The sequence below is a fragment of the Melospiza melodia genome, chromosome 1 (genome assembly GCF_035770615.1).
Source record: "Melospiza melodia melodia isolate bMelMel2 chromosome 1, bMelMel2.pri, whole genome shotgun sequence".
Taxonomy (NCBI): Eukaryota; Metazoa; Chordata; class Aves; order Passeriformes; family Passerellidae; genus Melospiza; species Melospiza melodia.
The window spans coordinates 91,876,772-91,903,050 of record NC_086194.1 but is presented as its reverse complement, the minus strand read 5'-3'; the positions used below and the strand labels follow the sequence as shown (position 1 = coordinate 91,903,050).

The following is a 26,279-nucleotide window of genomic DNA, read 5'->3' as shown; positions in this document are numbered from 1 at the left end:
ATTCTACACACTTGATAATATATATTCTCTATATTTACAGTATGTTGGAACACTCACAATTTGTGACCATTTATATTTTCATGTCACATTGATGCTTTTCCATAAGTACATTTAAACCTGCTATTTTTAGAGCTGTCTTTGTGTCCTTTTCTGGTTTTGGAATTGCCTTCTGTCTTGCCCAACCAGGGACACTTTTTTTTTTTTAAACTATATTCTTCATGTTTCTTTTGTGAATGACAGAGAGAGTAGGAGAGATTGTCCTAATTCTGATTATTTAACAACTTTCTTCAGAGCAGCATACTGTTCACTCTTTGCAGTGTACATAAGTACTCCAGCTTTACTTGATTTGAAAATTTGAAATTGATGCCTTCCTAGCCTGAAATATTTTTTGTAGGTGGTATCTAAACATTTTTATCAAGGAATTATATTGTTTTTCTCAATAAAATAAATTCTGAATAAAATTTAAAAATACTTCAAGGGAAATTGTCAAACACGAGAGGATTACCTAAAGATTAAACTCTGTTAGCAGTATGTGCTATCTCCAGAGAGGGGATTGTTGTTGTTTTGTTTTAGGGGATTTTTTTCCTTTGTTTTGCAATTCTTTTTATTTTTCTAAGTTAATTGACACTGCTAACAGGTCAATTATCATTGACCAGTTCTTACATGAGATTAATCATCCTTTGCATAGGTAAAACCACAGTTCCAGGAAATCTTAAGACTGTCTGAGGAAAATATAGGTAAGTAGCTTTTTACTAAAATAAATTGATCTGAACTGCAGCAGGAAAAAACTTCCATTATTTTGTTCAAGTAACATTGTGAGGTTGCAGTTCTCAAATTTGTTATTTTTGTGAAATGTTGAAAAATCTAGTCTTAATCTGAATGGAACACTCTGAAGTTGTAGATTGTGTGTAGGGTTAAAAAAAATCTCAAATCCAAATACCTCTTGAGTATTATTTAAGCACATTTCTGTAGATATGCATATAAATTCTTCGTGTATATATCAAAAGGTGATTGAACCGTAATACTTAAATACACACATGTAAGTCTACTATAGATAATATATGTGTTCTGTGCTCATATGTGTGTATAAAACCAAAATTCTTCACTGTGTTTCATTAGATTCTGCAGCAGGAAATGGAGTGCTAACAAAAGCCACAGTTCCCATCTATGCAACAGGGGTCCTTACATGTTATATTCAGGTAGGATTGGGTTTCTGGTTCTTTGTTATATAGTAGTGTGTGAAACTTATTTTTGAAAAATACCCAAACATTGTTGTGTTCATTGAAAACTTACTGTTCTTGTATGTTGAAGATAGGTAGATGAATGGGCAGCTGTAAATATATTTACAAAGTTTTCTAGTCAGGTGGTGATGGACATTTAGACATGTGTTACCATGCCCCTCTATCAAAATTCTATTAATGTTGTTCCTGAAATGGGTTCTCAGCCATTTAACTGTGAACTTGGCAAACATCATGGTGCAAAACAGATACTGAAACAGGTAAATTGCCATTTGAAGCCTAGTGGGAGTCTTAAAATTTTCATGTTACCTAGTACTAAAACAAGCACACTATAAATCTTACCTAATCTTCCAGCAATGAGCAGCCAAGGTCTAGTACTCACATATCTTACAGGAAAAAAAAAATAAATTCTTCATAATCTTACAAATTTTTAGTGGATTTAATTTATAAACTTTCAGGAGTCATAAATGTGCTTAAATACTGTTCTTAGAACTTTCTTTAAGAGAAGAATTTAAGTATGAGTATGTGCTTAGTAGATGAAACACCATCTCATGTGTTTGCGTTGAAAGGCTCTTGTTCTTTAAGGACGTTTTTGAAGTTCCTAAGAAAATTGTTAAATGCTTAATGTCGTTTGTTCTTTTCCATAGTTTGTGTCCTCTGCAGCTGTAGGTTGCCATCATAACCTCAGCAATCCTTCTGCACATTGATCACTGTGTGATAACTCCCTTCCTCCCTTCTTTCAGGAAGAAGACCGCAAGCTGTTAGTTGGATTCCTAGAAGATGTAATGACCATGCTTTCACTGTCCCATGCTCCTCTTGATAGCCTGAAAGCTTCCTTTGTGGAACTAGGGTAAAGAATATACCTTGGGGTTAACTACATCTAGATACATTAGAAGCTTTTAATAAAAAGCTACTAATCTATTTGTAATTTTTTAAAACTGTGATGCTTTGGATGAATAAAGGGTATACTTGCTTTTTTTCCCTGCTGTAAATGTAATTTCTAGGTTAAAAATGTAGCAGTTTAAAAAAAATGAAGTGTAGAAGAGGAACACCAAAATCCAAACAAAAAATTTCCACAAAAATAACTCATTGAGAATACAATGAAAATTAATTTTTTATTTACCATACTATTGTCATTTGTTCTAGATATGTATTTGCATTTAATACAATTCATTGAAAATGATGTTCTTAAAGTTGAGCTTGGATTCTGTTAATTAACTTGTAAAAGGAACATATTTTCTAGACTGCGACATGGTGTAAGTCTTTCAGAATGAGATAAGTATTTTGTATTCTTCAGAAGGGATAAATGCTGGAGTTTTAGATTTGTTGAACTCTGCATTGTTTAGGTAAAGAGCACATCCAGGGCTTGGGAGTATTTTTGTTTGATCAGTTGCCCAATTGTTTTCTTCTAGTGCAAACCCAGCTTATCATGAGCTACTACTAACTGTTTTGTGGTATGGAGTTGTCCATACTTCTGCTCTTGTTCGATGTACAGCTGCTAGAATGTTTGAGGTAAGTGTTGTCCAAACTGTTTTTCACTTTTTTTAAAAACTAGAGTTTATTTTTTAAAACCGGGATCAATCAGACAATGTTTCTACATTCTTAATAATTGCAAACAACTTAAATAAACTGTGTACTGTGTGATGGGGCAGGAGGTCGTTGTTCAGCTGTTTCTGTATCTGTTCTCTGTTCAGCAGCACATCTTTCTATAGGTCTGTAGTTAAATATAAGCATCTCTGAGTTTTAACTTCTGCTTTTGCTATTCAATACATCATCAGTAGTCTAATATACAACTTAACATTTTCAGTAGGTCTTGTGTATGCTCATGCAATGCACTTGCATTGTAATTCAAACTAGTTTTCTTTGTACCAGATATGGTGGTGAAGACACAAATATAATTCTGTATTTTTTGTAGCAATTAAAAGAATGTTAAAAAATTTACAATTAGTTTACTTAACTCATAATGACAGCTTAATTTTTCTCTTAATATCTATAAATTTTGGTCAGAATAAAGACTGAAATGTATACCTAGTAAGTTTGCTTTTATTTTCACATCATGCCTTTGTTTCATCAAATGTTCATTTTAAAAGGCATGTGCAAAATTCTGAGACATTCCATTGGCTGAACAAAGAGAACTTTCTGTTCTTTGCATTTTAGAAACACATACTTCTAATCACCATTACTTTTTCCTTCTCTTTTTTTGGGCATTTTTCCACATATGTCTCATTTGAATAGCTTTGGAGGGGACCTCTAGCTGAACCTGACATCTTGTATCCATTTTGCAAAAATAAATCTGAAATCTGCCTCAGAAAACAAGAGCACTTAACATATCCATCAGCTTTCTTTAGTGACACTCAGGAAGTCAGAGCAGAGACAGCAGTAAACAACCACAACAAGCTCCATACTGAAACTTCAATTGAAAACATCCAACAATCTCCTTTTTTGCTGGGGTTTTTTTTTTGCCCCTCCTTTTAAAAAGGAAATGGCAATTTTTGGATGCTGTTACAATCTATTTGCATATTTTCCCTCTCACAAAAGCACTTTTTATATCCTATTTGTAATAATAAGCTCTTTTTCCCTAATAAATATTAGCCAAATGTATGAAACGGCTCAGTTACAAGAGGCTGTTGTCTTGGTTGCAGCTTCTTTTCAAATTCAGCTGCATGTTGATTATTTTTAGGCAGTCTATGCATGATATTTCGTGTCTTGTTTCTTAGCATATTTCAGTTTTTACCAGAGCCTAGGCAGCTTTCTTTTAATTGCTTTTCTTACTTGAAAATAGTAGCATATTCCTATTTCCTGGATAGCCATGGCATACATATTTATACATGGTATTATGTCAATTTGGAAAGTCACCTGTGCAAAGAGGTAGTAATAGCTGGTTTCACTGCTGGAAGATTCCATCACTTGAGGAATTTCTGTAACCTCAGAGGCTGCTGAATGGCAAAGCCCAGTGATTAGATAATAGGATGAAGAGTATGTGACCTGCAGGACAGCTGTATGAGAACAGTGAAGATTCTGAGCAGCACAGAGACTGCAGGCCTGACTGCTTTACCAAACCTTTATAGTCTGTTAAGAGTGGGAAGGACACAGAAGTGATGTGGGGCCTTTCCACTCCCTTGCTTCTTTGGGGCTGGAAGCTTTGTGCTACCATTTTAAGCTGTAGTATGTATAAGTGATTATCTAGAGGAATCAAAAAAAGATAACAATTTACATTGTCTGTCTCACTCTAACCTTACATGCTGCTACACGGCTTTGCCACCCAGCTGTTCCCGTTGCTTCTGAATTAATGTTTGTAGTCAGCAGCTTCCCATTTGAATGTTGATGGAAACAGATTTGATTGCTCTGATTTGAATGTGAATAAGTCTAAGTTGACTTAGAAATCAGCTTTCTTTGCTGGTCTGTTTGGGTTCAGGGCTAGGGACACATCTTCAGAATGACACTTGTATTATAAAGGATGCTTTGTTTTCTGTGTGATGGAATGCATCTGTTTTCTGTGCTTTACCATACTTAAAAATGTGGCAGACCAGACAGGAATGAAGCTGAGATCATTCTAAATTATTTGCAAATTATACAAATCCCAAGTGTTTGATTTGTTTTTTCAAAGCACTGTATAACTGCTAGGCTTTTCCCTAAATGAAGGTTCATAAAGAAAACTCAAGTCTCTTGTTTGTCCAAGATTGAAAATCGTAAGCATTCTCTATTTTAATAAATGTAAAAATTAGTAAAGCTATATATGAGAGTAAAACCATCATAAGCAAACAATGAGCTATGTCCTTAACAGCTGTTTGAAGAGTAGCCCATGAACTCAACAGATTGGCACTTGGAGTTGTTGCCAGTGTAAATAATTGTGAAATGTATTAATGTTAAAATGTTGTAGTTGAGCTGACATCCTAATACTTTCTGAATAACAAGTATAGGATGTTGCAACTTGGCTACTCCAGGTGCTTTGCAGCAATATTGTCTTATGTTCTTACACAGCTTCTCCCTGTTCTTCCTTCTGCAGTAACTGTCTGTGAGACCACACTCTGTTCCATGTCTGTGTCACTCATGCATGCACACACATACATGACACATAAATGTTGCTTAATAGGAGTGACTCCTTTATATAGAAGCTTTTGAAAAGTCATGTTCCTTCCAATATTTTACAGCTTACTTTGATTTAAATTCAGAGTTGATAAAGCAGGAATGCTCTAACGAATAGCAGAATGTAAAATATTCTTTAGTTAGAAGATGTAAATACTGTCTGGTTTTGGTACTGTATACTGACAGCTACTGCTTTTCCCAGGGGAATAGCTTAGAGTTTGTGTTCATTATGCAATATGAGTAATCAGAATATAGCTAAATATTAAGAAGACACTTCATATTTCTCATATAAACTTACTGATAAGATTTTTATATTCATCTCCTAAAACCAGCAAATACATGCAGACTTCCTTACATGAGACACAAAATGGAAATATCTAATCATTCCTCTTTTTATTACTTACGACAAAACCCACCATTTTGTTGAATATGAAAAAAGTTTGCAACTTGGTTTGAAAATCAGTAGGTTTTCATATGAAGAAAGCTTGTGAAGGGCGTATGCAGCAAAGGCTTGTGTATAACTACATAGGTAATGTAAAAAAATCACCTGGGAACATCTGGATTCAAACAACTTTGTTGTGTTCATGGATGAAGAGTTTTACTGTGATTTCAAGCTTTTAACATTTGGGATGCACTGCAACAAATACATCTCTTCCTTAGTTTGCAAAAAGACTTGAGGAAATACATCTCATGGCTCTAGTTCAAGGATTCTCCATGAATTTCTCCCTGCACAAACCAGCATTCATACTGTTTGGATGGTTGTTAAATATCAGGGAGTCCTGTATGATTTTCAGGAAAACATTTTGGCATCTGGGAAGGTGCTGTTTGTCTCATTGTACAAGGTGTGAGATATATCACTCAATGTGGGGAAATTACACACATTTAGCCTAGTCAAGACTTCTGTGTTGCATGTGACGGCCACCTACTATGATAAATATTGTTGTGTAGAGTTAGGAACAGCATTTACATGAAATCGTCAAATTCAAATTGACATTCCTTTAGTACTTAATTATACATAACTTTATTTATACTTATAATCATATCTGAAATAAAACATGGTTTGAGTTCAAGTTTTAAAATATCTGAAAATAAAGAAAACATCGTATTGTTGAATTTGTCATGTTTGTCCTGATTGCCAGACCACTTTAGCTTTCTTCATGCCTTTGCATTTATGAAGCTCTAGTGTAGCAGTATTTGCTTAGCTTCTAATTTTGGTTTGCTTTTTGTGTTTTTTCTTTCTCTCTCTTGGTTTTGCCGTTCTTCTTCCCATGATACTGTGCTCGCTCTTTCCGTGCATCACCTGTGATACCCCCCTGCTCCGACCATTCAGCTGTTGGTGAAGGGGGTACATGAAACTCTGGTAGCTCAGAGAGTTGTTCCTGCTCTCATTACTCTCTCCAGTGACCCTGAAATGTAAGTTCCCTGACTGTCTTATATACCTAGCATCCCTCTTAATACTTAGAAAGAAATAACCATCAGTTATGTCTCTTAATCTAGCTGAACAAAAATTGAATTCCTTTTAAAGGAAAGTAACCTTTAAATCATTTATTTCTAAATAAAAGGGTTTACTGCAACAGTTGGAATTAAACTGTATAAAAATGCTGAATAAACTTTAAATAGAAAACTAAATCCATGTAATTTAATTTTTGTTTATATTTAATCATGTTCTCAGTTTTCAAATTTGCTTACATCATTTCTGGTAGAAAGCTGGATACGACTATTCTGTAATGCTGTCAGCTTTGCTACTGCAAAATTAAGTATCACCTGCATTAATGAAATGCAAAGTAGTTTTGGCTGCATCTTATGTCTGATATACAACGGTGGCACTTCATTTTGTGGACATTCTGATGTGGTATTTCTTTCCAGCTAAGGAGGGATGCTTTGCTAATCTCACTAACAACTTGTTACTAACAGATGCTCCAGCATGAATAGAGTCTTAGTGGCTTTAATGTCTTGTGTGGGTGACTAAACCAAGAACAACCCCAAGAGTCTGCCTGCCCATCCTCAGTCACAGCTAACCCAGTTGTTCACGTTTACCAAAGCGTTTTTTATTGCATGTTGACTGGTTTACAGCTGGCTCTTCGAGGCATGAGTGAAGCGTTAGTTGGCAAGCGGGTTGCTCCGGCCCTTGTTACCTTGTCCAGTGATCCTGAATTGTGAGTTTCAGACTGAGACCTTGAGTTAATCCTGTCTTTTTCCTGGTCTGCTTTTTTTTTTTTTGTTTTCCCTTTGTCATTGCTAGAAACTAATGTAACTTAAAAGTACTAATTTTAAAATTTTTATTTATGTAATTTTGTTCTTAGTGTTGAATACATCTTAAAGACCGTATTCTTCCATTGTAGTTCAGTAAGGATTGCTACAATCCCTGCTTTTGGGACCATCATGGAAACTGTTACTCAGAGAGAGGTAAGACACCCGTTGTCAACTGTGTTTTGTAGCATAAGAAGAGGATGATTTTTTAATAAATACAGAATAAAAGAAAGGGCAAGTCATAAATTCTTTCTTTCGTTCTTTGTCATATTCTCCTCCAAAGTGCTTTTGAGTTTTGCAATGGCCTTTTTTGTTTCCTCTCTAAATAAACCAACCCTTGTAACTAGTAAAAACATTTCCTTCTAAATCTCAACCAAACATAAACAAACAGAGACAGATAAGTAGAGGGGAGGCCTGTGCTAGAAGATGGGAAATCCCATGCTCAAAATGTTTCTTTAAAACCTTCTCCAGTACAGTTGTGAAATCTAACTCCATTATTTCCAAATGAAATAGTTCTATTTTAAAAGAGTGACCAAAAACATCCACATACTGTACTTTTTGAGATGCTTTAGGGTATCCTGCTTGGCTCCCAAATACTTTAGAAGAGCAACAGACTCTTGTTGTTCCAGTCATATCTGCTGTTTTAGCCCTTGATTTAGTCCAAGATGGCACTGAAAGACATCATGACATTAGCCAAGTATTCCTTGAAGATAATGCAGAGATGCAATTCCTCATCATTTTTAAATGATGCTACTATGTAATAGATAAGAATTTTGAAGATAGCCAGGATTCTGCTGTAAACAGTAGAAAACTGGATTTTGTTTCATGTAACAGCTGTGCAATCAAATTTCTTCTGTAAGGCCTTGCAGCTTTTTGCAGAGCTTGCATTCTTCCCGTAATTTCAACATATTCTAAAAGAATGTGTTTGAGGAAATGTGAGTAATGTGAGTCAAGTCAGTGATGACTCACATGTACTTGGACGATGGAAAAGTTAGAATTTTGCAGCTTGGAATGCATGCCTATAATCAGTTGGGAAGAATATTGTTTTGTTACCACACAGAAATTACTGTATCCATTGCACTAATTATGATAAGCTTTAGAGTACAGAGGTGATAGCACCTTCCAGAATGTATCCTAAAATGTTACTTTTTTCAAGTTTGAATCCAAATTAAATACCTATCTCATTTTTGGTTTTCTAGCCTTTAGTTGAGGGAATCTTTTTAATTCCATTGTTTTTTTGATAGTTACTTTTACATCTCTGTCCTCTACAAAAAAAATTTCAACCTATTAACTGAGATACAGTACTAAAAATGCTATTAATTGGTTTCTAATTAAACAGGAAAACTCTGTAGTTATTAGTTATTAAGTAAGAATGAATCTAGTAGCAGGTAAAAAAAGGAATATCAGACTCAAGGAAATCTCAGGAGGAAAAATCAAGCATATGGGAGCACCTGTCTGTTGTTAAAAAACAGATTAAAAAATGAGATCACATTAAAACCCTGGTAACAGTCTTTAAAACATAGAGGTGCATTGAAGAGTTTGAAACATCCTTAGAAAATATCTGTAAATTAGAAGAAAGCCTAAGATCTGTCATCTGAAATACAGAAAATTGTAAACATACTTCGAATTGATCATAACAATTTCTAGCATCCTGATTCTTTTGTGTTCTTTCTATTTCTCTGGGAATATTTAAGCTTCTGGAGAGAGTAAAAATGCAGCTGGCTTCTTTCCTGGAGGACCCTCAGTATCAAGACCAACATTCTTTACATACAGAAATCATAAAAACGTTCGGAAGAGTTGGACCTAATGCTGAGCCCAGATTTAGAGACGAATGTAAGTTGCATCCGTGGGAAGATGCAGTCTTCTTCTCTCTGTCCAAAAGCTAATAGGTATGCTGGTTACATTGATGGGGTTTTTCTTTCTTTTCTGTAAACTGTTATTATTTCAAAGGTACTCCAAGGTACTTTTTTATTTTAGGTGGTGCTACCACAAATTTTTGTTTCAAGTTTGAGTCAATCCATTAAATGTGCAAGGGCAATCCCATCAAAAGCAATTGTTTGCAGTTCTTATTCCATGGTGATGTGTGAAGTTTCAAATGCCTGCAGTTGCCACATAGCACCTGTTTAATGCTAAACAAGTCTGTGGAAAGCAGTTTCAAATACTTATTGCTGTATTTACTTTTCCAGTTGTTATTCCACACTTGCACAAGTTAGCCTTGGTCAACAACCAGCAGTCTGTTGATTCGAAGAGATTGGATATCGCTACCCACCTGTTTGAGTCCTACAGTGCTCTTTCCTGTTGCTGTATCCTTTTTCCAGGGGAAGTCTAGCTGTTAGTTCTCTGGTGGTGAGAGAAGTTTAATATTAGAGAAATAACTAAGTTTTTCTTTGGATCTTTGATTTAAAACATGATCTATTCAACATAAGGGGGAGGTTTTCCAAGATGGTGAATATCACAGATTAGCAGGTGCTAATCTGTGATATTCACACCAGGTGCCCCCCAATCCTCTCTCCTTCCCCTCCTCAGCAGGATGGGTGGGGGAGAAAATCAGATGGAGGAAAAACTTGTGTCAAAATAACAGCAGTTTAATAAAGCATAAGCTATGTATGGAAGCAAAGAAAAACAGAAGATTTTTTCTCCCTTTCCATTAGCGAGCAATATCCAGTTACTTTCCAGGAAGCAGGGCTTCAGCATGTGCAACAGCACTCCGGAACACAAACATCACAATAACAAATGGTCTCCTGCCCCACCACCACCTTCTCTTAATTTTTATATCTGAGTAGGCATCATATGGTGTGGAACATCCCTCTGGTCAGTTTGGGCCAGCTGTCCAGGCTGTTTGCCCTCCCCCAGCCTACTGATGGGGGGGAATGTTTAGAGAGAGCACTGATGCTGTGCCAACGCTGCTCAGCAGTAGCCTGAGCACTGGTGTGGTACCAACACCAAGATTTCCAGGTACCAGTGCAAAGCACAGCACTGAGAGCTGCTGTGCAGAAAATGAGCTCCAGCTCAGCCAGACCCCATACAGTGGAACTGATAGATACTTGAAAAAACAAAGCTACAAAAACAAAACTCTTGATCTTAACTAATAAGTCAAGAAAAAATCTTAAAAGGATTATATGGGTGTATGAAATACGTGATGTTAAATATGTTCAAGATCTTTTTTCCTTTTTATTAGCCGTGAAGTGTCAAATGCCATTCCGTTTTCTTAGTTTTGCTGCTGCCCTTGTGTTCCATAAAGCAACATTATGAGAAGACAGAAAAAAAAGTATAACTCCAAAAGGCAATCCTTATAATACCTTAACAACCTGGGTTTTAGTTATTTCAGAGGATTTAATGGTCAATCACTTTTTACCAGGACTGAAGTGTTTACGAACCGACATGGAACATCTCTCTCCAGAGCATGAGGTGAGCAGTAAACTATGTTTACTGAGTATGAGATGTAGGTGGCAGAAGTTGAAATGTGATGGCATTTAAAACCAGAAGTTAAGGAGAGCTGCTCATAAGTGGTTTCAAAACATGACATTGAGGAGGTTTTTTTGATAAAGAATAGGCCACATGATTTCAAAACCAGTAAAATCTGGTAAAATATATTTCTAAGCTGAGAATCTCTGCAGACAAATACTCAACCATCAGAAATGCATGTGGAAACATAGATCTTCCTAGACTGAAGAAAAAGGAAATGTTTTTACCATCTTTATGTTAGTCAAACCAAGGATGCACTAAAATCAATGGCTACAATATATCCAGTTAGGCAAAAGTTTCATTTTCTTTCACCAATGGGATAACTGATCAAATAGTTCATTTTTGTAGTTAATGTAACTTCTAAGGTTTAAATGCATAGTCAGTTCAAAATATACCCTGAATTACAACAAGGAGTTTGATTGAGTTTGAATCTTATCAGAGAGGGAATTGAGGACTGGATGGAATAGGATTTAAAATAAATCAGTAGGTAACGACAGCTCTCAATTCTCCATTATCACATTCTGCCTTACTGAGCTTGAGTGACTTCAGTCATGATACCAACTGCTTTGGCTTTTTAGCCAGAGAGCAATATAAAATTAAAAGTGTTTACTCCTGCTCCAGTGAGTTAGAAAACTCACTACAGGCTTTACAATTTTTATCCCTTTTTTTTGTAGAAATGGATATCTAGGGCTTGATCTGCTTCCCACTTCAATGGGATGTTTGAGGGCATCATGATAAAGGCTTCTGAGACCCAATGAGTTCCAGTGTGTCTTGGAAGCCCTCTATCTGAAAATCTTGTTTTCTGAAATGAATGTCATTTACTGTCTCAAATAATTAGACATTTGCATAAACAGAATTAAGCCTTTTTTTACTATTTTGGCCTCTATGGTGTTATTCATTATTCAAATGGCATATCACTTGACAAACACACATACATTTTCTAAATCACAGAGCCTTAGCTCTAATGCCTTTAACGTCAGTACAGAGTTTATACTCATCTTGGAAGGGTAACATTGTGGAATTGGCTTGTGTGGTCCTGTCTGGCAGCACTTACCACTAATACCTCATACTTGTTTTCCTTTCTTTCATATAAATAAAAGTGTAAGTTGTGCATTTAGGTCAGAGCTTCTCATCTTTAAAGGAAACATTTCACCTTGTGCAGACATTCAGATACTTTACCAGCATCTCTAGTTCAATGTCAAGTTCCTTCTTCCTCATTTTCCACTTACCTTCTATGGCTTTTCAAAGTAAGTGGATTTGAGTTGCATGATAGTGAGTCAGTACTTCGTAAAAATATTTAGTCCATATACTGCAGTACTGTTTATAAGACTTCAGTATGTTAAGTCTCTTTAGTGTCTCTAAATATAAAGTTAGTACTCTAAAATATTTCTCTTTAAGGAGATGTGATTTCATAATCAGTCCTATGACCAAACAAGGAGAACCCAAGGGAGTAGGTCTGAGCAGTATGTGCAAAGCCATAATGTAGAAATTTAGAAATTAATCTGCAGAAGAGGAAAGAATTGCTCCACTTCATCCAAGAATTACACAGCCTTCCCAGAAGGAGCTGTGCAATGGATGGCAAAGCCATCTTCTTATTGAAACGATCCTGGGTCCTTGATGAATTATTCTCCTCTTTGGTCAAGGCTTCATATTGTTGATATTTGGAACATCTGGATTCAGATGTACGAAAATGTGGGAAAGCTCCAGTGCACAGGTGGAAATGATAAGTAACAAAACTTATGGCAGCTGTGCTTGAAATTTTCAGGTCTTTTTTGATACAGAAAAAAAATCTGAATGTATTTCTCTTGTACCTGTGTACTCTTAAGCATTAAGTATTTGTATAACATTTTATGCCAATGGAGGACAGCAAATGTAGTAGGAAGAGTTGTAGTCCTGTTTGAATGCTGCTCTCTGAAACACTCAAGGGTGTGTAACACCTGCTACCTAAAATGATTCAAATGCTGAAGTAATACTTGTGGATACACAGAGTGAGCAGTGGCACACGTCTTCAGACCAGACCACATCTTATCAGTGTAATTAATGGTTTTGCTGCAGACTTGACAGAAACCAGCATTGTAATTTATGCAAAAACATTTAAAAATAGTTATCAGTTGGTGGTAACCATTAGTGACTGATCTGTATTTTAGAGATTGAAAATAGTATTTTTCCTTTGTTGCGTATATTCAGGTTTGGTGAGGCAATACTAATTTTAATTGCCTGTAGCTTTGAGATTTTAAGTTTAGAGTCTCAAAAAAGTATTTAGCTTCTTCTGAGCTGTGGCAGAGGAAGTTTCCATTTATGCAGTGTGTCTATATATGTGTGTGTGTGTACATATTATAGTTTCATACTTTGCATTCTAACTTTTTTGCCTAAGTGTTGCAAAACATGTCTTGGTTTGAAAAGACAGGTGTATGCTAAGGAAGGCAGGAGCCTCTCTGGAAATGGAAAATGTAAACCCCCTCCCTCCAAATTGTTATAAATTTGAAATTAAGGGGCTCTCAGGCAAAGATATGGGAGTAAAAATAACAGTTCTTTATTAGGAAGAGTCAAAATAAAAATGCAGTAATACAAAACAACGCTGACAGAGTCAGAATACGACCTGACACCCTGTTGGTCAGGGTGTTGGTAGCAGTCCCAATAAATGGTGGCTGCAATCCTCCTGGAGTGGCAGATGCGGTTCTGTTGCAACAATGATCCTGTAGAAGGGTGTAGTTTTCTTCTGAAGGTCCAGTGGTGGTGTAGATGAGCCTGGTCTTCCTCTGGGAATCCAGTGGGGAAAAGGCTGCCTATGGTGTTCCAAATTTCAGATTATATCCAGGAAGGAATGCTTGGCTCCTCCCCTTGGGCAGAGCATCTCACAGTGGGATGATGTAATTTTATCAGTCATGCCGTGAGATTCAGTGGCCCAACAATAGAAGATATCTCCTGGAGGGAGGATGGGTTGTGGAAGAGATAAAGAAAAACTGCCCAATTAACAGAAGATAACTGCCCCACCTCTAACAGATGGTAATAGAATACACGCCCCAGCCATATCTTGCATTTGCAACCTAAGACGAAACACTTTAGTCTTAATGTGCTGAAACAGTAGTGTTGTGAACAGGGCAGGGAGTCATTTCTCCGTCCCATGAATTAACTGTATGATTTTGTTTTAAAGCCTGCTATTGGGAATCATTTCCTTATTTTTAGATAAGTGTAAAAATGTCAGTGTGGAAGTGTCTTCAGGCTTAAGTACTCCGCAGAAACCTTTTTAACACTGTACTTGCTTAAATAAAAGGAAAAAGCCATGAGTCATAGGAACTCCAGTGGAATGGTATCAAGTTGATTTTAGCACTTGCTTCCATTAAGATATTGTCCTAGGATACCATCACACTTTTTTCCTTGCTTTTTCTTTCTGCATAATGTTCATGAAGATATAGCATGTCACAGATGTAGGTTTGTTTTAGTGCTGTTTTTAAAAGCCTGGGGCAGAAGGACAGAGTCCTGAACTTCTGTAACTATTTGGAAAACGTTTTCTTCCTTAAGTTATTTTGAACGTTTTTGTTGTTTCTAACCACAAGGCATTATCAGATAACTGGAACTCAAAGGCACTTGAAAAAAAAACAGGGAAATGTTTTAAACAGTTCTGCTAATGTCAGAATTATTTGCAGAGAAGACTTCATAAGAAGTGTTAATGTAAAAGGAAAAATGTCAAATGTCATGTCTCTCTCTTCCTTATGTCTTAGGTTATTTTGAGCTCCATGATAAAAGAATGTGAACAGAAAGTGGAAAACAAGACCGTCCAAGAACCACAGGGGTAAGACTTCCACTTCCCTTTTTCTATGTGCCTCCAGAGGAGTGTTCTGCAGACTATATTCCATAATGTTGTCCAAGTTTGTGACCTGAAATCCTGCACTGACATGTGCTGTATTTGAAAACAGATTTTGGAAACTTTAATACAATGATTGTTTCTGTCTCCAGTGTAAAACATGAGACAACAATTACTTTTATAGGAATTATGTTCTTGGTTCTTAATTTTTTGTTCATTTAAAGCTGAATTTAAATTTCTGTCCTGAATCTGAGAAATCAGGGAGTGCCTGGCCTAAGTGCTTAGAGCAATGTATGTAGCAGACACTTTGCCACCCATGGGGGTGGCAACCTGCAGGCTGAGGGAATTGTTCTGGTCCTGGGAAGAGCTTGCTTCAGGCTGCTGTCCTGGTTTGCACAGGACTGGGGCACACAAGAACAGTTTCCCCAGTGTATAAACTGACCCCTGTGTGAGTCTACTGGTTAGGCAGTAAGCTGACTTTGGGAAAAGGCCACCTGGGATGCACTTTGGTAAAACAACCTTTCCACAAACACAGAGTAAACCCAGCTCTCCAGGGAGGCAGCAGACACACAGTGCTCATGCATCCATTTGCTTCACCTGTAGAGATGGTGTCATTTGTGTGCACTTCCTGATTACAAAAGTAGCCAACAGACCCACCTTGGATGTGGAAATTTGGAATGCTTAGTGTCATTACGATGAGTTGTATGTGCTCTTTTGCCTGCTTATTGCCTGGAATGGCATGCCAGCAGGTAAATTCTTGTGGATTATTATATAACTTAACAAATCCCTAGCAATGCTGCCAAGGAAGTGTGTGAGAATGTATCTGAAAAGAGAATTTGTTCTCAATCCCGGTGCTTTGTCATGAGAATTGAGAAAATACTGAAGCTTGTTCATGTCATAGTTCCTTATCTGTAAAAAGCTAATAGAATTTACTTCTTGAAAGAGCTCACCCATAGTGAGCTGGAAGCAACTGGTAGTCTGAGAATGATTAAAATAATAAAGGTGTATAAGAGCTCAACAAAAGAAATGTAAAATAGGAAAAGGGTCAGGCAGGCACCAAGTAAAATACTTCAGGCTTTACTAGTAGTAAGTACTTTGAAATGACAGTCAGTCCTATTAAGCCTTTGCAGAAACAAATAAATGCAAACCTCATACATCATCTAATGTATTTCCTTTATGAATGCAACTGCTGAAAACTAAGATATGAAAAGGATAAGTCTTTGCAATCTGTTCCTTTGTTCTTTAATTAGCCTTCCCCTTTCTTATTCAACATCAGGCTATGGTTGTCGTCTTGTACTGTACAAAATTAACGAGAAATATTTTACCACTGAAGAAATGACCTTTTCATATACGTAAATATCTCTGTTTTCTTGTTAAGTGCTTGCTGATTTCAGTTCCTAATTTCTATGACAAATACATATTTGACAAAGGATTTAAATACAACTGGGATATAAGTTACTGGAGTTTGTTAACAGCACAGCAGTGCAGGCACAGAAATCAAAATGGGTGCAAAAGCAATCTTCTGATGTTCTTGTCCTGTCTTTTCCCCTTGCTGTTAGAAAAACTTGGTCAAATAATACAGGATCAAAGAAATCATTTTTTCAGAAGATTAAACTCTCCATCTTGAAATATTAACCGCTTTTGTTAAACATTTTGTTTAGCAATTAACAAGGTATTTTAATCATGGGTAACAACTGATATTACAAACTGATTGCTATAAAATGCCCATTAGGAAAGTTTGTTTTGCCCTAGAGCTTGCCCATCAAACAGGCAGAACTCTGTGTGGCATCTGATTCATCTGGACACCAGGAAAAATGTTATGTTTATACATTATTTTTATTTGTGGATTGGGTTTTGTTTTGCTTTTTAAATAATGGATTGTTTTAAACAAGATATACTATTGCTTTGTTGGGTTATTTGATTACTTTTTAAAGATGTGAGACTCAAATTATTTGATTTCATATTAATTTCTACTATGTTTAAATATTCACTTTGCATAGTAATGGAAGTACTTTGGAGGCTATTAATTTTGGATGTTTAAACTATTAAGCATGCAGGATGCAGTGGACTATGTTTCTGTTTACAGTAACAGTATTGGAAAACATGAACTTGTAGAGTCTGCAGTTGTTACTGTTTAATTTTTGACATCAGATGGCTGATATGCCCCAAACTGTTTCAAGAACCAATAGAATACCTCCATGTTTTCCTCAGTCTTATTCAGGATCATTAGACTAATGAAAGCATAGTTTGTTTGGAACTACAGGTTTCTCACTAGTTGCTAGGCTTTCTTTTCTGAAGTGAGCATTTTTATTTTCTTAATGCTGCTAATGCTTGGAATATACAGTATTTCCCAAATAAGTTTTCGTAGCTACACCCAATTCTAGGATACCTCATGGTCTGAGATAGCTTCTTGTCCTTAACTAGCTGACAGTGAGTGTAAACTGTTACTTATATAGTTTATATGCCCTTGCTTTATCATGAAATCAAAGGAAATTGCAAAAGGCACTCATCTTACTGTAGCAGTAATTTCCCAGCTGAGTTTTATCAGCTGGAAATATGTGATTCGTTAGTTGACTGGAGATGTTTGATCAAGCCAAAGATGTCTGGCCATGTGATAGTGCCTGAAATAAATGTTTTACTTTAAAAGTTTATCGTTAAACTATTTGCATATCCACAATACAGCTTTAGTGAGAAGCTTCTGTTTTATTTTTAAGGTACTTTAAAAAGAACCAGAAATCATTATTACTAAGCACCTTTTTTCTGTGGTGTGAAATGGGAGAAAGAACTGTGTGTATCCCTTCTACGTTTGAAGAAATCATTCAAGTTCTATTGAAACAATTCAGAGTTAACTTCAGTTTCATGTCGTTGATGCAAGTGTGTCAAACAGAACTGTTTATAACTTTTCAGACTGAAAAGTCAGTTCCTGGAATATGGCCTTTGCCTGTAAGACAGATTTTGTGATCTTAGCTATAATTTTGAAATGCAGAGTCCACATTGAGTTCACAAGAACGAATTTATTTGGTAATGTTTTCTAAAATTGTCCTTATCCAATGTTGATAAACACTTGCCATTTTGACTACAAATATAGGAAGTACAGAGTGTTTGTTAATATTCCTGCTATGTACATTTGCTCTGTCTTGAGACAGATGACTCCTACTGTGCTAAACAGTTTATATATATCTGAAGTTGAGCTCGCTGATATGTTAATTTTTAAAACTGTTAATTTCACATAGTAGGGATAATTTCTTAACATATTATTCAAAGCTTAGCATCCTGTAGCTTCAGCATTGCTTGGGTTGCTCAGTCGAGTTTGTGGGAAACCTATGAACTCTCCATTTTCCTATGTAGTATGTCTCAATTAGGAACTTCCAAGCACAGGTAACAGGAGCCACATTCAGAAGAACCAGAAGAAGAAGCTCCTTACCCAGCGAGGGGCTGACCCAGTCGGGCTCAGCGTGGGGTTCACAAGAAATTTATAAGGAGATCAAAGGGAAGCTGATCAAGTAATATAAAATATTTATTGAGAATTACTAGGTTGACAATCCTCACCAGTTTTTAACTCGGCTCAGATGAAAGTAGTTGGAAAATCAAGAGTTGAAAATTAAGGAGAAGTGTCACTGTTTTGTACTTACCTTGCTTTTGCTCATCTCTACACATCTGCTAATGTCACTGTTGGAGGCAGGTTACTTGGGTTAGAAAGGTCTGTGTCTGAACTGATACTGGTGAACTTACACTAAATAAACACAAGAATTGACATTTCTGGTGAGAAGGCAAAGGCAGTCTTTCAGAGAAGTATTTGTCACTACAGCAATTCCCCAGTAGGTAGCAAATGCTAATGTGGTGACATCCAAAGGTACTAAAAATTAGTGCACAAAAATATTTTACTGTTTTCACAGGCACTGTGAACACATTATAATAAATTTACAATTATATATATGGACTAGGTAGTGATGGGTTTTCAATTTTTCTTCACAGACTGGTCTTTTTTGTTGAAACCTATGAAACACAAAGACAATTTAATTGCTTAATAAATAACAGCATAATTTCTTTTTAATTTTGTTTTCCTTTCCTAGCTCGATGTCAATTGCAGCGAGCCTGGTAAGTGAAGATACAAAGACCAAGTTTTTGAACAAAATGGGCCAGCTGACTACATCAGGTGCAATGTTGGCTAATGTGTTCCAGAGGAAGAAGTAAGATGGGAAAAGGAACTCCCAGCTAACACTAAGGTGGACCTCACAGAGACTGGTTCCTGTACTTGAAGTACTTGCCTTTTAATTTCTTCTGTCTTATGTTCTTGTAGTATAATTTTATTCTAACCTCCAAAGATATTTGCACTGCTTTTGAATATCGCTGTGTATCTGTTAATTTTGGGTTAACTGTGGTTGATATAAAACTGAAATCATAGTCTGTACCAAGTCCCTGTTCTGTGTTCTTGTCTTTCCAGCATATTTTTTTTATATAGTGGAAGGTTTTGGTTTTTTTTTATTTTCTGACAGGATATCAGCAAATATCTGTATTATACATGGAGCTATTCTGACGGTACTTAAAATAATGTAAATTTGAAGTCATTGTCATGAAGTAATAAAAGTGGAGATTACTTATGTATTTAAATTATGAGAGAGTAATGCAGATTTTTTTAATTATGTTTCTAAAAAGAAGAGGAAGAGCCACCAGCATTTGTCTGTGCTTCTAGGGTTGTTTTTGTAAGTATTGTGCATCTTGAATCCAGAGGAATTGCAGTATCTAATGTGTGAGACTGCTTGCACTGCATCAGTCTGCAGGGAATGCTCATGTTTCACATGCTTTATGCCGACGTTGTAAATGCTGTACAAAGTCCTTCAGATAAAATTCTCCCATCTCTGTGGTTTTTTGAGGGGTTTTTTCTTTTGTAGGGGTTTTTGTTTTATTTTAAAGCACTTTACAAGTCTACACATCCACAGGCACATCCATTAAGTAAAGGAAAAACATGATAAATGAATAAATGTTTATAAACGTGTAAGCTACTTCACAGGGTCCCCAGTACAGTTCTGCACGCAGAGGAAACCTTATGCAGGAGAAAGTCAGCTTTCATCTTGCACTGAGTGTGCAGTTCTGTGGACTGTGAAAACTAAAGATATTTTGTTGTTTAGATTGCATTTCAGTTCAAATTTAATTTTGGAGTGTTTGAAATTATGCTGAGTTTGATGTGCTGTTTCTTTAAAGTGTTAAGTAGACTGCCTACATACTTTTTGAAAATGACATTACAGGGATTATATACAACTACCAAATATTTTTGTTAGCAAGGAAGCATTAACAACTAAATCCTTTTCTTCTTATACAGCACTTTTTTTCCCCCTCTTTATGTCAATGTAATCTTCTGAAAGTAAACTCAAGTGCATGCATGAACTGGTATGAGGTAGCAAAGTATAAAAGCTCAGGTGTTCTCTGACACGGTACCATTCAGCTGGAAGTATGGACATCTTTAAGGACAGGGAAAGCAAAACAGAGCAAGGGAATAAAGTATTTCCCCCTGAAACAGAATATGGATGGAGTAACAGGTTGGGTATCACCCTTAGATGGAGATAATGGAGATAACTTGAGGCTTCTGCCTGCTTCGTGTCTGCGCCTGTTGGCTCTGCGTTCGCTGTTCCTGCCACGGCTGTGTTGTGACAGGGCCTGCTGCTCCCGTGCGCGCCGTCGGTCCCCTCGCACTGCACTGATGGAACATCTCTCTGGAGGTTACACAGCTCCATGCCTTCGTGTTGCTCGTTGCCATGAAAGTACGCTTTTAGCAGACTGACTGTGAAATGGAGACATTCCTGAGGAATGGGAAGTGGTGACGTTCCTCTCTATTGTTCTGTTGTCAATAAAAAGTTTTGTATACCTGCCTTGTCTTGTTACTTCTGCTCTTCTCTGAACAAGATAATCACATCAACAGAGCTGTTACAGGAGCGACATTTAATGCACAGAAATTGTTTAGCCTAAACTCTTTTTACATAGCAGGTAGTAGACTGAACTTGCTCAGTTTCCTTGGCTCCCAGACCTGTGACTTTACTGCCATTTTCATTCAGAGTCTCCTCCTCTGTCTCCTGTGCCACAGTTGTGTTTTGGATTTTTCTTCTCCATCTCTTTTCTGACTTCTCAAGCAGTTACACTGCCAGAGATAACTTTATATTCATGAGACTGAAATAACAGGGCCATGGTTAGGCTGCCACTTTCTAAAGCAGGGCAGCTGCCTGTGAGAGTGGCTGCTCACCTACACTGAATTTCATCCACTGTTTAGAAAACTTGCAAATTTGCACGAGCCTAAAAACTGTGACAGCAATTTAACTTTGGAGAAAGTGAGCTGAGACTCTTTAGTTCATTAGTATAAATGTAGCCTCTTTACCCCCATAGACTAATGGGTCTAGTCTCTCCAACCCCTTGAAAAGTGTAGCTTCTGCTTTCCACCAGTTGTAGGAATTTGAGCAAGGATCACAGGAAGACCAGCACAGTAACTACTGAGGTGAGAAAATTACTGTGTAGGCAGCAAACTTCCAATGTAGGTTGTCTTCAGGAGTTTTGCCTCCTAAATTTGAGATCTCTGTTAGTATATGTTGGTTGCAGGAGTTTTTCAGTGTATATTAGTTTTCAAATATGAATTGATTTTCAAGATTGCAAGAAGTTGTTCTGTGTGGGGGGCTTGGTGATATTTGGGTTTTTCTGATTATTCTTCCTAGCTCTGTCACTGTACCATTTAGGACTGGAAAAATAAAAGAGACCCATTTAATGAGAATTACCAGAATATTTTAAATTAACCTTCCCCCGCCTTTCCTGTTACTATTCAAAATAAGTGAACCTTTTGGGACAAAATGTTCTGTTAAAAGAAAGCAGTTTGTCCCCTAAGAGTTGTCTTTAATTGTTTATGGCTCTGCCTGAGTAAGGATTCTGTAAAAAACCTAAATGTTTGCTTTATTGGCATTGCCTGAACTTCTTCCACTTGTTAGCTTTAAATGTCGAAGGTCTCATGCTGCCCCTCGTGAAGATAAAATCTTTGGATCTTTATTTAAAATATTTTCTCTTGTGTTCTTAAACAAAAGAACAGTGGACTGAAGGTACCTGGCTGCCTCAATATATGTTCTCTGCAGATCAAGCATAAAGCTAATTGGTATTGTGCCTATATTTGGTTCTGAAAGATTCCTTTCTAGAACTCTAAATTAGGCAAATTGTTCTTCTTGTATCTTCTAAGCAAGGTGAATAAAGGGAGCTCCATAAGAAAAGCTGCTCTGTCTTCTGTTAGTCTCTTCCTACTCCCCTACTGCACCAAGAAGAAAAACAATCCTGCTATTACTGTACATGAAAGTATATTCTGGTTAAGGGAACTAAAGGCAGTGTTTGAATGAATTTGGGGCTACAAAAGGTGAGGAAGCTGATGGATTTAAAGATTAAAAACTATCCATGAAAAAATCTGTTGTGAAGACAAGGAGTTTTTTTAATATATTGTGGGAATTCATTACTACGTAGGGAATGATAAGATGATTCAAAAAGATTCTGCAGAAAAGCAGATGTGGGATATTTCTACCCTCTCTGTTGTGACACTGTTAATGGCATTTCTATGTTGCAGGACTCAGTGGGTCTGTGTTTTAGTACATTTTATGAAAGTGAGTATAATGCATTCCAAATATTTTAAGTAATTTCCCATTTGGAACTTACTGAGTACGATATTTAAGTAAACAATGAAGTACCAGCACAGGTTCATGGAGCAGAAGGTCACTGAAATGTTGACACAGCAAAATGATTGGCATGCCACTAATCTGAGGTGGAATCACAGAAGTTCCTGCATCAAATGTAAGTAAGTGCTGATGAATAACAGGAATGAAGGCAACAAGATTTCAAGGAAACTGGCTCACTGATTTTCTGAGTGCATTTGGTTAATGTTTCTTTTAAATACATTCAAATCCATAGCTAATTTGGTTTAGACTATGAAATTGGTCAACAAAGGCCCAGAGGAGAGTGGTTGTTGAATAAAGCTATTCAGGTCCTGGATGTCAGCAGTGTACACTGATATATCATGTGTTAACTAATTCAAATGAATGACCATGAATGAGTAATCGTTTTTCCAGAGAAGCTGTTTCTAAGGTTTAGCTTAGAAGCTGTTTTAAGGTTTCCTTAGGTTTAATGCTGGCCAGTTTTCATCCATACAGATAAGCTGTAGGAAAAGAGGATTCTGCTTACAGAGTTAGTAACAAGCAAGTCAGTGGCAAACAGCCTCTGTCTTTGGAGGTATCTGCACTACATGCTGAACTTGAACGTCCATCACACTTCCAGTTTGGTGAAAGACTTCCTTAGGCTGAAGATTTCCATTTCCCAGAAACTTCTGAGTATGAGCAGTTCTACTGCAGAAGTGAGTGACTTGAAACAGTGACTTACCACTTGGTGTTAAAGGCCAGCACCATGGCAGTGGTCAGTCTGGTTCCTTTGCAGCACTGGGATTGCATGTGCTCGCTACTGCCTCCCTCAGTCACCCCATGTCAGGCTGGTCTGTGCCCTCTTCACCATCCCACAGAAGCAGAGGGCTGTTTTTCCTACCATTTAAATACTGTTTGCAGATAGGACTGTTTGCGGCGTATTTGAATATTTCCATTCCCAAAACTACTGTGACGGTGGTCTTATGCTGCTGCTCCTTGCCCTGCACTTGTACAGAGTTTTTTCCCCATTCCATAGCACCTGAGAGGCCTCTTCAGGAGATGGAGGCAGTACAGCGGAGTCCTGCTGAAGTGACAGCAGCTGTAGCAGAGTGTGTGCCTTGTAGGATCATGTGGGTTGTTCTGAAAGGCATTTGCACCTTCCCTTTAACTACACTGCAAAGCAAGGGGAAGTGGTGATGGGGAAGAAGCAGCTGCAATGTTTAATAGGCAACGAGGACCTAGGTAGGTTTGATCCCTTGCTGACAGATGAATGCACTGTTGATCTAAGTGTGAGTTATTTCAATCAGGTGAGTTTTCAAAGGAATTTGGAGTCATTAAGTGTGCTCTTAGATAAAATGGCAGGGTGGCTCTGGGGAGCTGGTAATGGGGTGTTGCCAAGGGGTTATGGTCTCAGTCCCCCTGCGGGTAGGTGTTTGCCAGCCTTAAAGACTCATCTCCAGGGCTTGAGGAATATCCTGGGCAAAGCAAACTCCCCAGGCCATGCCAGTATTGCTCTTGTCCCAAGGATGAATATATGACTCAAGTCTTAGGGGTCAACAGGTATCTTATAAACATCAAAGTTAAAAATTCACCATGACTTTGTATTTCCTCCCTGGAATAGGCAGGCGTAGGTGTTGCCACAGTGGCTGATGATAACCTATCAGCGCAGTGTCTGCTTGCACGTACTTCAAATATCTGACGTACTAGCGGTGGCTGGTTGGGAGCGTTTTTCTTTTGAATGCTGTGGACTTGAGGTTTTCAGACAGGCATTTAGCAGTGGTACATTTTTGTGGGATTGTAAAAGGTGTGTTGTGTAAACCACACCAGTGTGACTAAGGAGCTTTATTATAGTTGCTCTGTCATGGGAAATATTTGTGTGCTTGAAAATTTCAAGGAGACTGGGCAAAAGAATGGTATGGAAACTTGCCTTTCACAGGAAGAAAAGAGTTTCAAGTTGATGACATGACTTTGTGTATGGGTTGGAGTTTTTTGTAAATAGATTTTATTTTTTTAATTTCTTTATTTTAATACCTAGAGTTCTCAAATAAAACTAGAGCCTTCTGTGCTAAAATATTTTTCTAACTTTTTTCTCCAAGTATAGAAAGCTCCACATGCTGTGTCATACAGTAGGGCTCCCTCCCTGCAGTGGGTGATGAGGCAGCTGAAAGCAGCCTTTCTCCCTGGTCACACAGCAGACTCTCTGCATGGATTGCTGGTACTCCAGAAGCTGCACTGTGATCCACCTGCCCCACAGGGCATCCCCAATTTAAAGGGATCTTTCCAAGAGCTCTGACTTTGCACTGCACTGCCTTTCTTGCTCACCTGCTGAGAGGCAGATGCTCATATTTACACAGCCTGTATTTAGTCCACAGACTGAAACCTCAGATAACCTTTGTGACACATACTGAAAGAAAACCACTGATCATGATTGAGCAAAACCCTTCACCTCATCCTCTATCCTCAGCAGCATGCGAGAGGCAAGGGAATGCCTTCACAGCCTTCCTGCACATAAGAAAAGATTTCCCAGGGTGCAACCATCTGCCTTTCAGTGTTGCTTCTATACCCCAGTTTCCATCATGTCACTTTGAAGACCTTGAAGATTTAACACAGAGCCTGTGTTCCTGGTTCTCCCTCCCTGGGAAAGGGGGCATCACAAGGTGTTGGTGTCCATGTGCAGGTTAAGGGGAGTTCAGTGGCATGGATAAAGTGAAGGAGCATCTGGGGACGTAAACATGAGTGCACAGGCGCTGCTCAGATGCCCTGGTGTATCCACCAAACCATTCCCGGCCTTTGCTTTTTGGATTGAAAGTTTTGGGAAGATGGGAGACAAATTCAGGCATTGGCTGGGACTGAGCTGCCATTTATCCAAGCTCCTGCAAAAGAGGGGTTTTTATACTGATGCTGAAGGGGTTTAATTTTCCCACAGCTACAAAACTTGCAGTTTTGATGTAGATAGCAACTTTTAGAATAGCATTTAGCAGGTAATACCCACTTTTCTCTCTCTAGGAAGGAAGCAAGAAGAGATCCATACTGACCGCAGCCCCACTAAGCGGTCAGCCAGGCTCACAGTTTGTTTTCCATGGCAGGCATCACCAAAGAAAGGATCCTGGAATTATCCAAGGTATTATTTTCATTCTGTCACACCGCTAAGGCTGCACAGGTTTTCCATCTCTCCTCTTTCATGAGAGCTTCCCAAAGGCTAGTCCAATTGTTGCTTGTGTGCCACAGCAGTGAACAGAAACAAGAGGCACCTGAATGTCACTGTTAAGTTTGAAACCTTAATATTTCAAGCATTTTGATTTTATTCAAAACAGGTGCTTTGCAAAAGTAGCTGACAAAATAATGTTCTGTAAGAGAAAAAAAATTGCTAGAACAGGCGTACAAACCAGTTTCGGTATAAATGTGTAGGTTTTATCTGTGCTACATAGAATGATATATGTGATAAGTGTGAGAGAATTGACAGTGCTACACATTCCCCGGTTCATATTTTATAGCATTCACATTTTAGTTTATAACAATCTACTGCAATCCATAATTAAGACTGTAAAGCACCCAGTAGTGGCTTCTGTGGGTTTTGGCTCAGAAACATAAAATTTACTCAGAGGAAAATGTCTGAACTTTCAAAAAGAGGCTGTTTTCACAAAGTAGTAGAAAATGAGAGAAATTTCAGCTCAAACAAGAAATATTTCAGGCAGGATCGGGGTGAGAATGCAAAAGTAATTGAGCTGATTTGCAATACCCACTGCTCTGGAGCTCCTCTGAGCTGCAGGGCTTGGCTTTACTCGATGC

At 37.5% G+C, this 26,279-nt stretch overlaps 1 protein-coding gene across 3 annotated transcripts in view; it reads left to right on the top strand.

The window, feature by feature from the left end:
- The window catches only part of RELCH (RAB11 binding and LisH domain, coiled-coil and HEAT repeat containing), a 76,809-nt gene extending 56,098 nt beyond the window's left edge, over nucleotides 1–20,711 (top strand). For 2 of the 3 annotated variants that reach the window (XM_063162116.1, XM_063162124.1), the window contains 11 exons: nucleotides 689–737; nucleotides 1,120–1,199; nucleotides 1,982–2,088; nucleotides 2,651–2,750; nucleotides 6,655–6,737; nucleotides 7,667–7,730; nucleotides 9,269–9,407; nucleotides 9,761–9,877; nucleotides 10,894–10,982; nucleotides 14,762–14,832; nucleotides 18,918–20,711. In XM_063162116.1, the coding sequence (XP_063018186.1) occupies nucleotides 689–737; nucleotides 1,120–1,199; nucleotides 1,982–2,088; nucleotides 2,651–2,750; nucleotides 6,655–6,737; nucleotides 7,667–7,730; nucleotides 9,269–9,407; nucleotides 9,761–9,877; nucleotides 10,894–10,982; nucleotides 14,762–14,832; nucleotides 18,918–19,038 (1,020 nt within the window). In that variant the 3' untranslated portion in view covers nucleotides 19,039–20,711. Of the gene's footprint in view, nucleotides 1–688; nucleotides 738–1,119; nucleotides 1,200–1,981; nucleotides 2,089–2,650; nucleotides 2,751–6,654; nucleotides 6,738–7,397; nucleotides 7,481–7,666; nucleotides 7,731–9,268; nucleotides 9,408–9,760; nucleotides 9,878–10,893; nucleotides 10,983–14,761; nucleotides 14,833–18,917 lie in introns of all 3 variants that reach the window. The other variant, XM_063162134.1, reaches the window with a different exon arrangement.
- The last annotated feature ends 5,568 nt before the right edge of the window (nucleotides 20,712–26,279 follow it).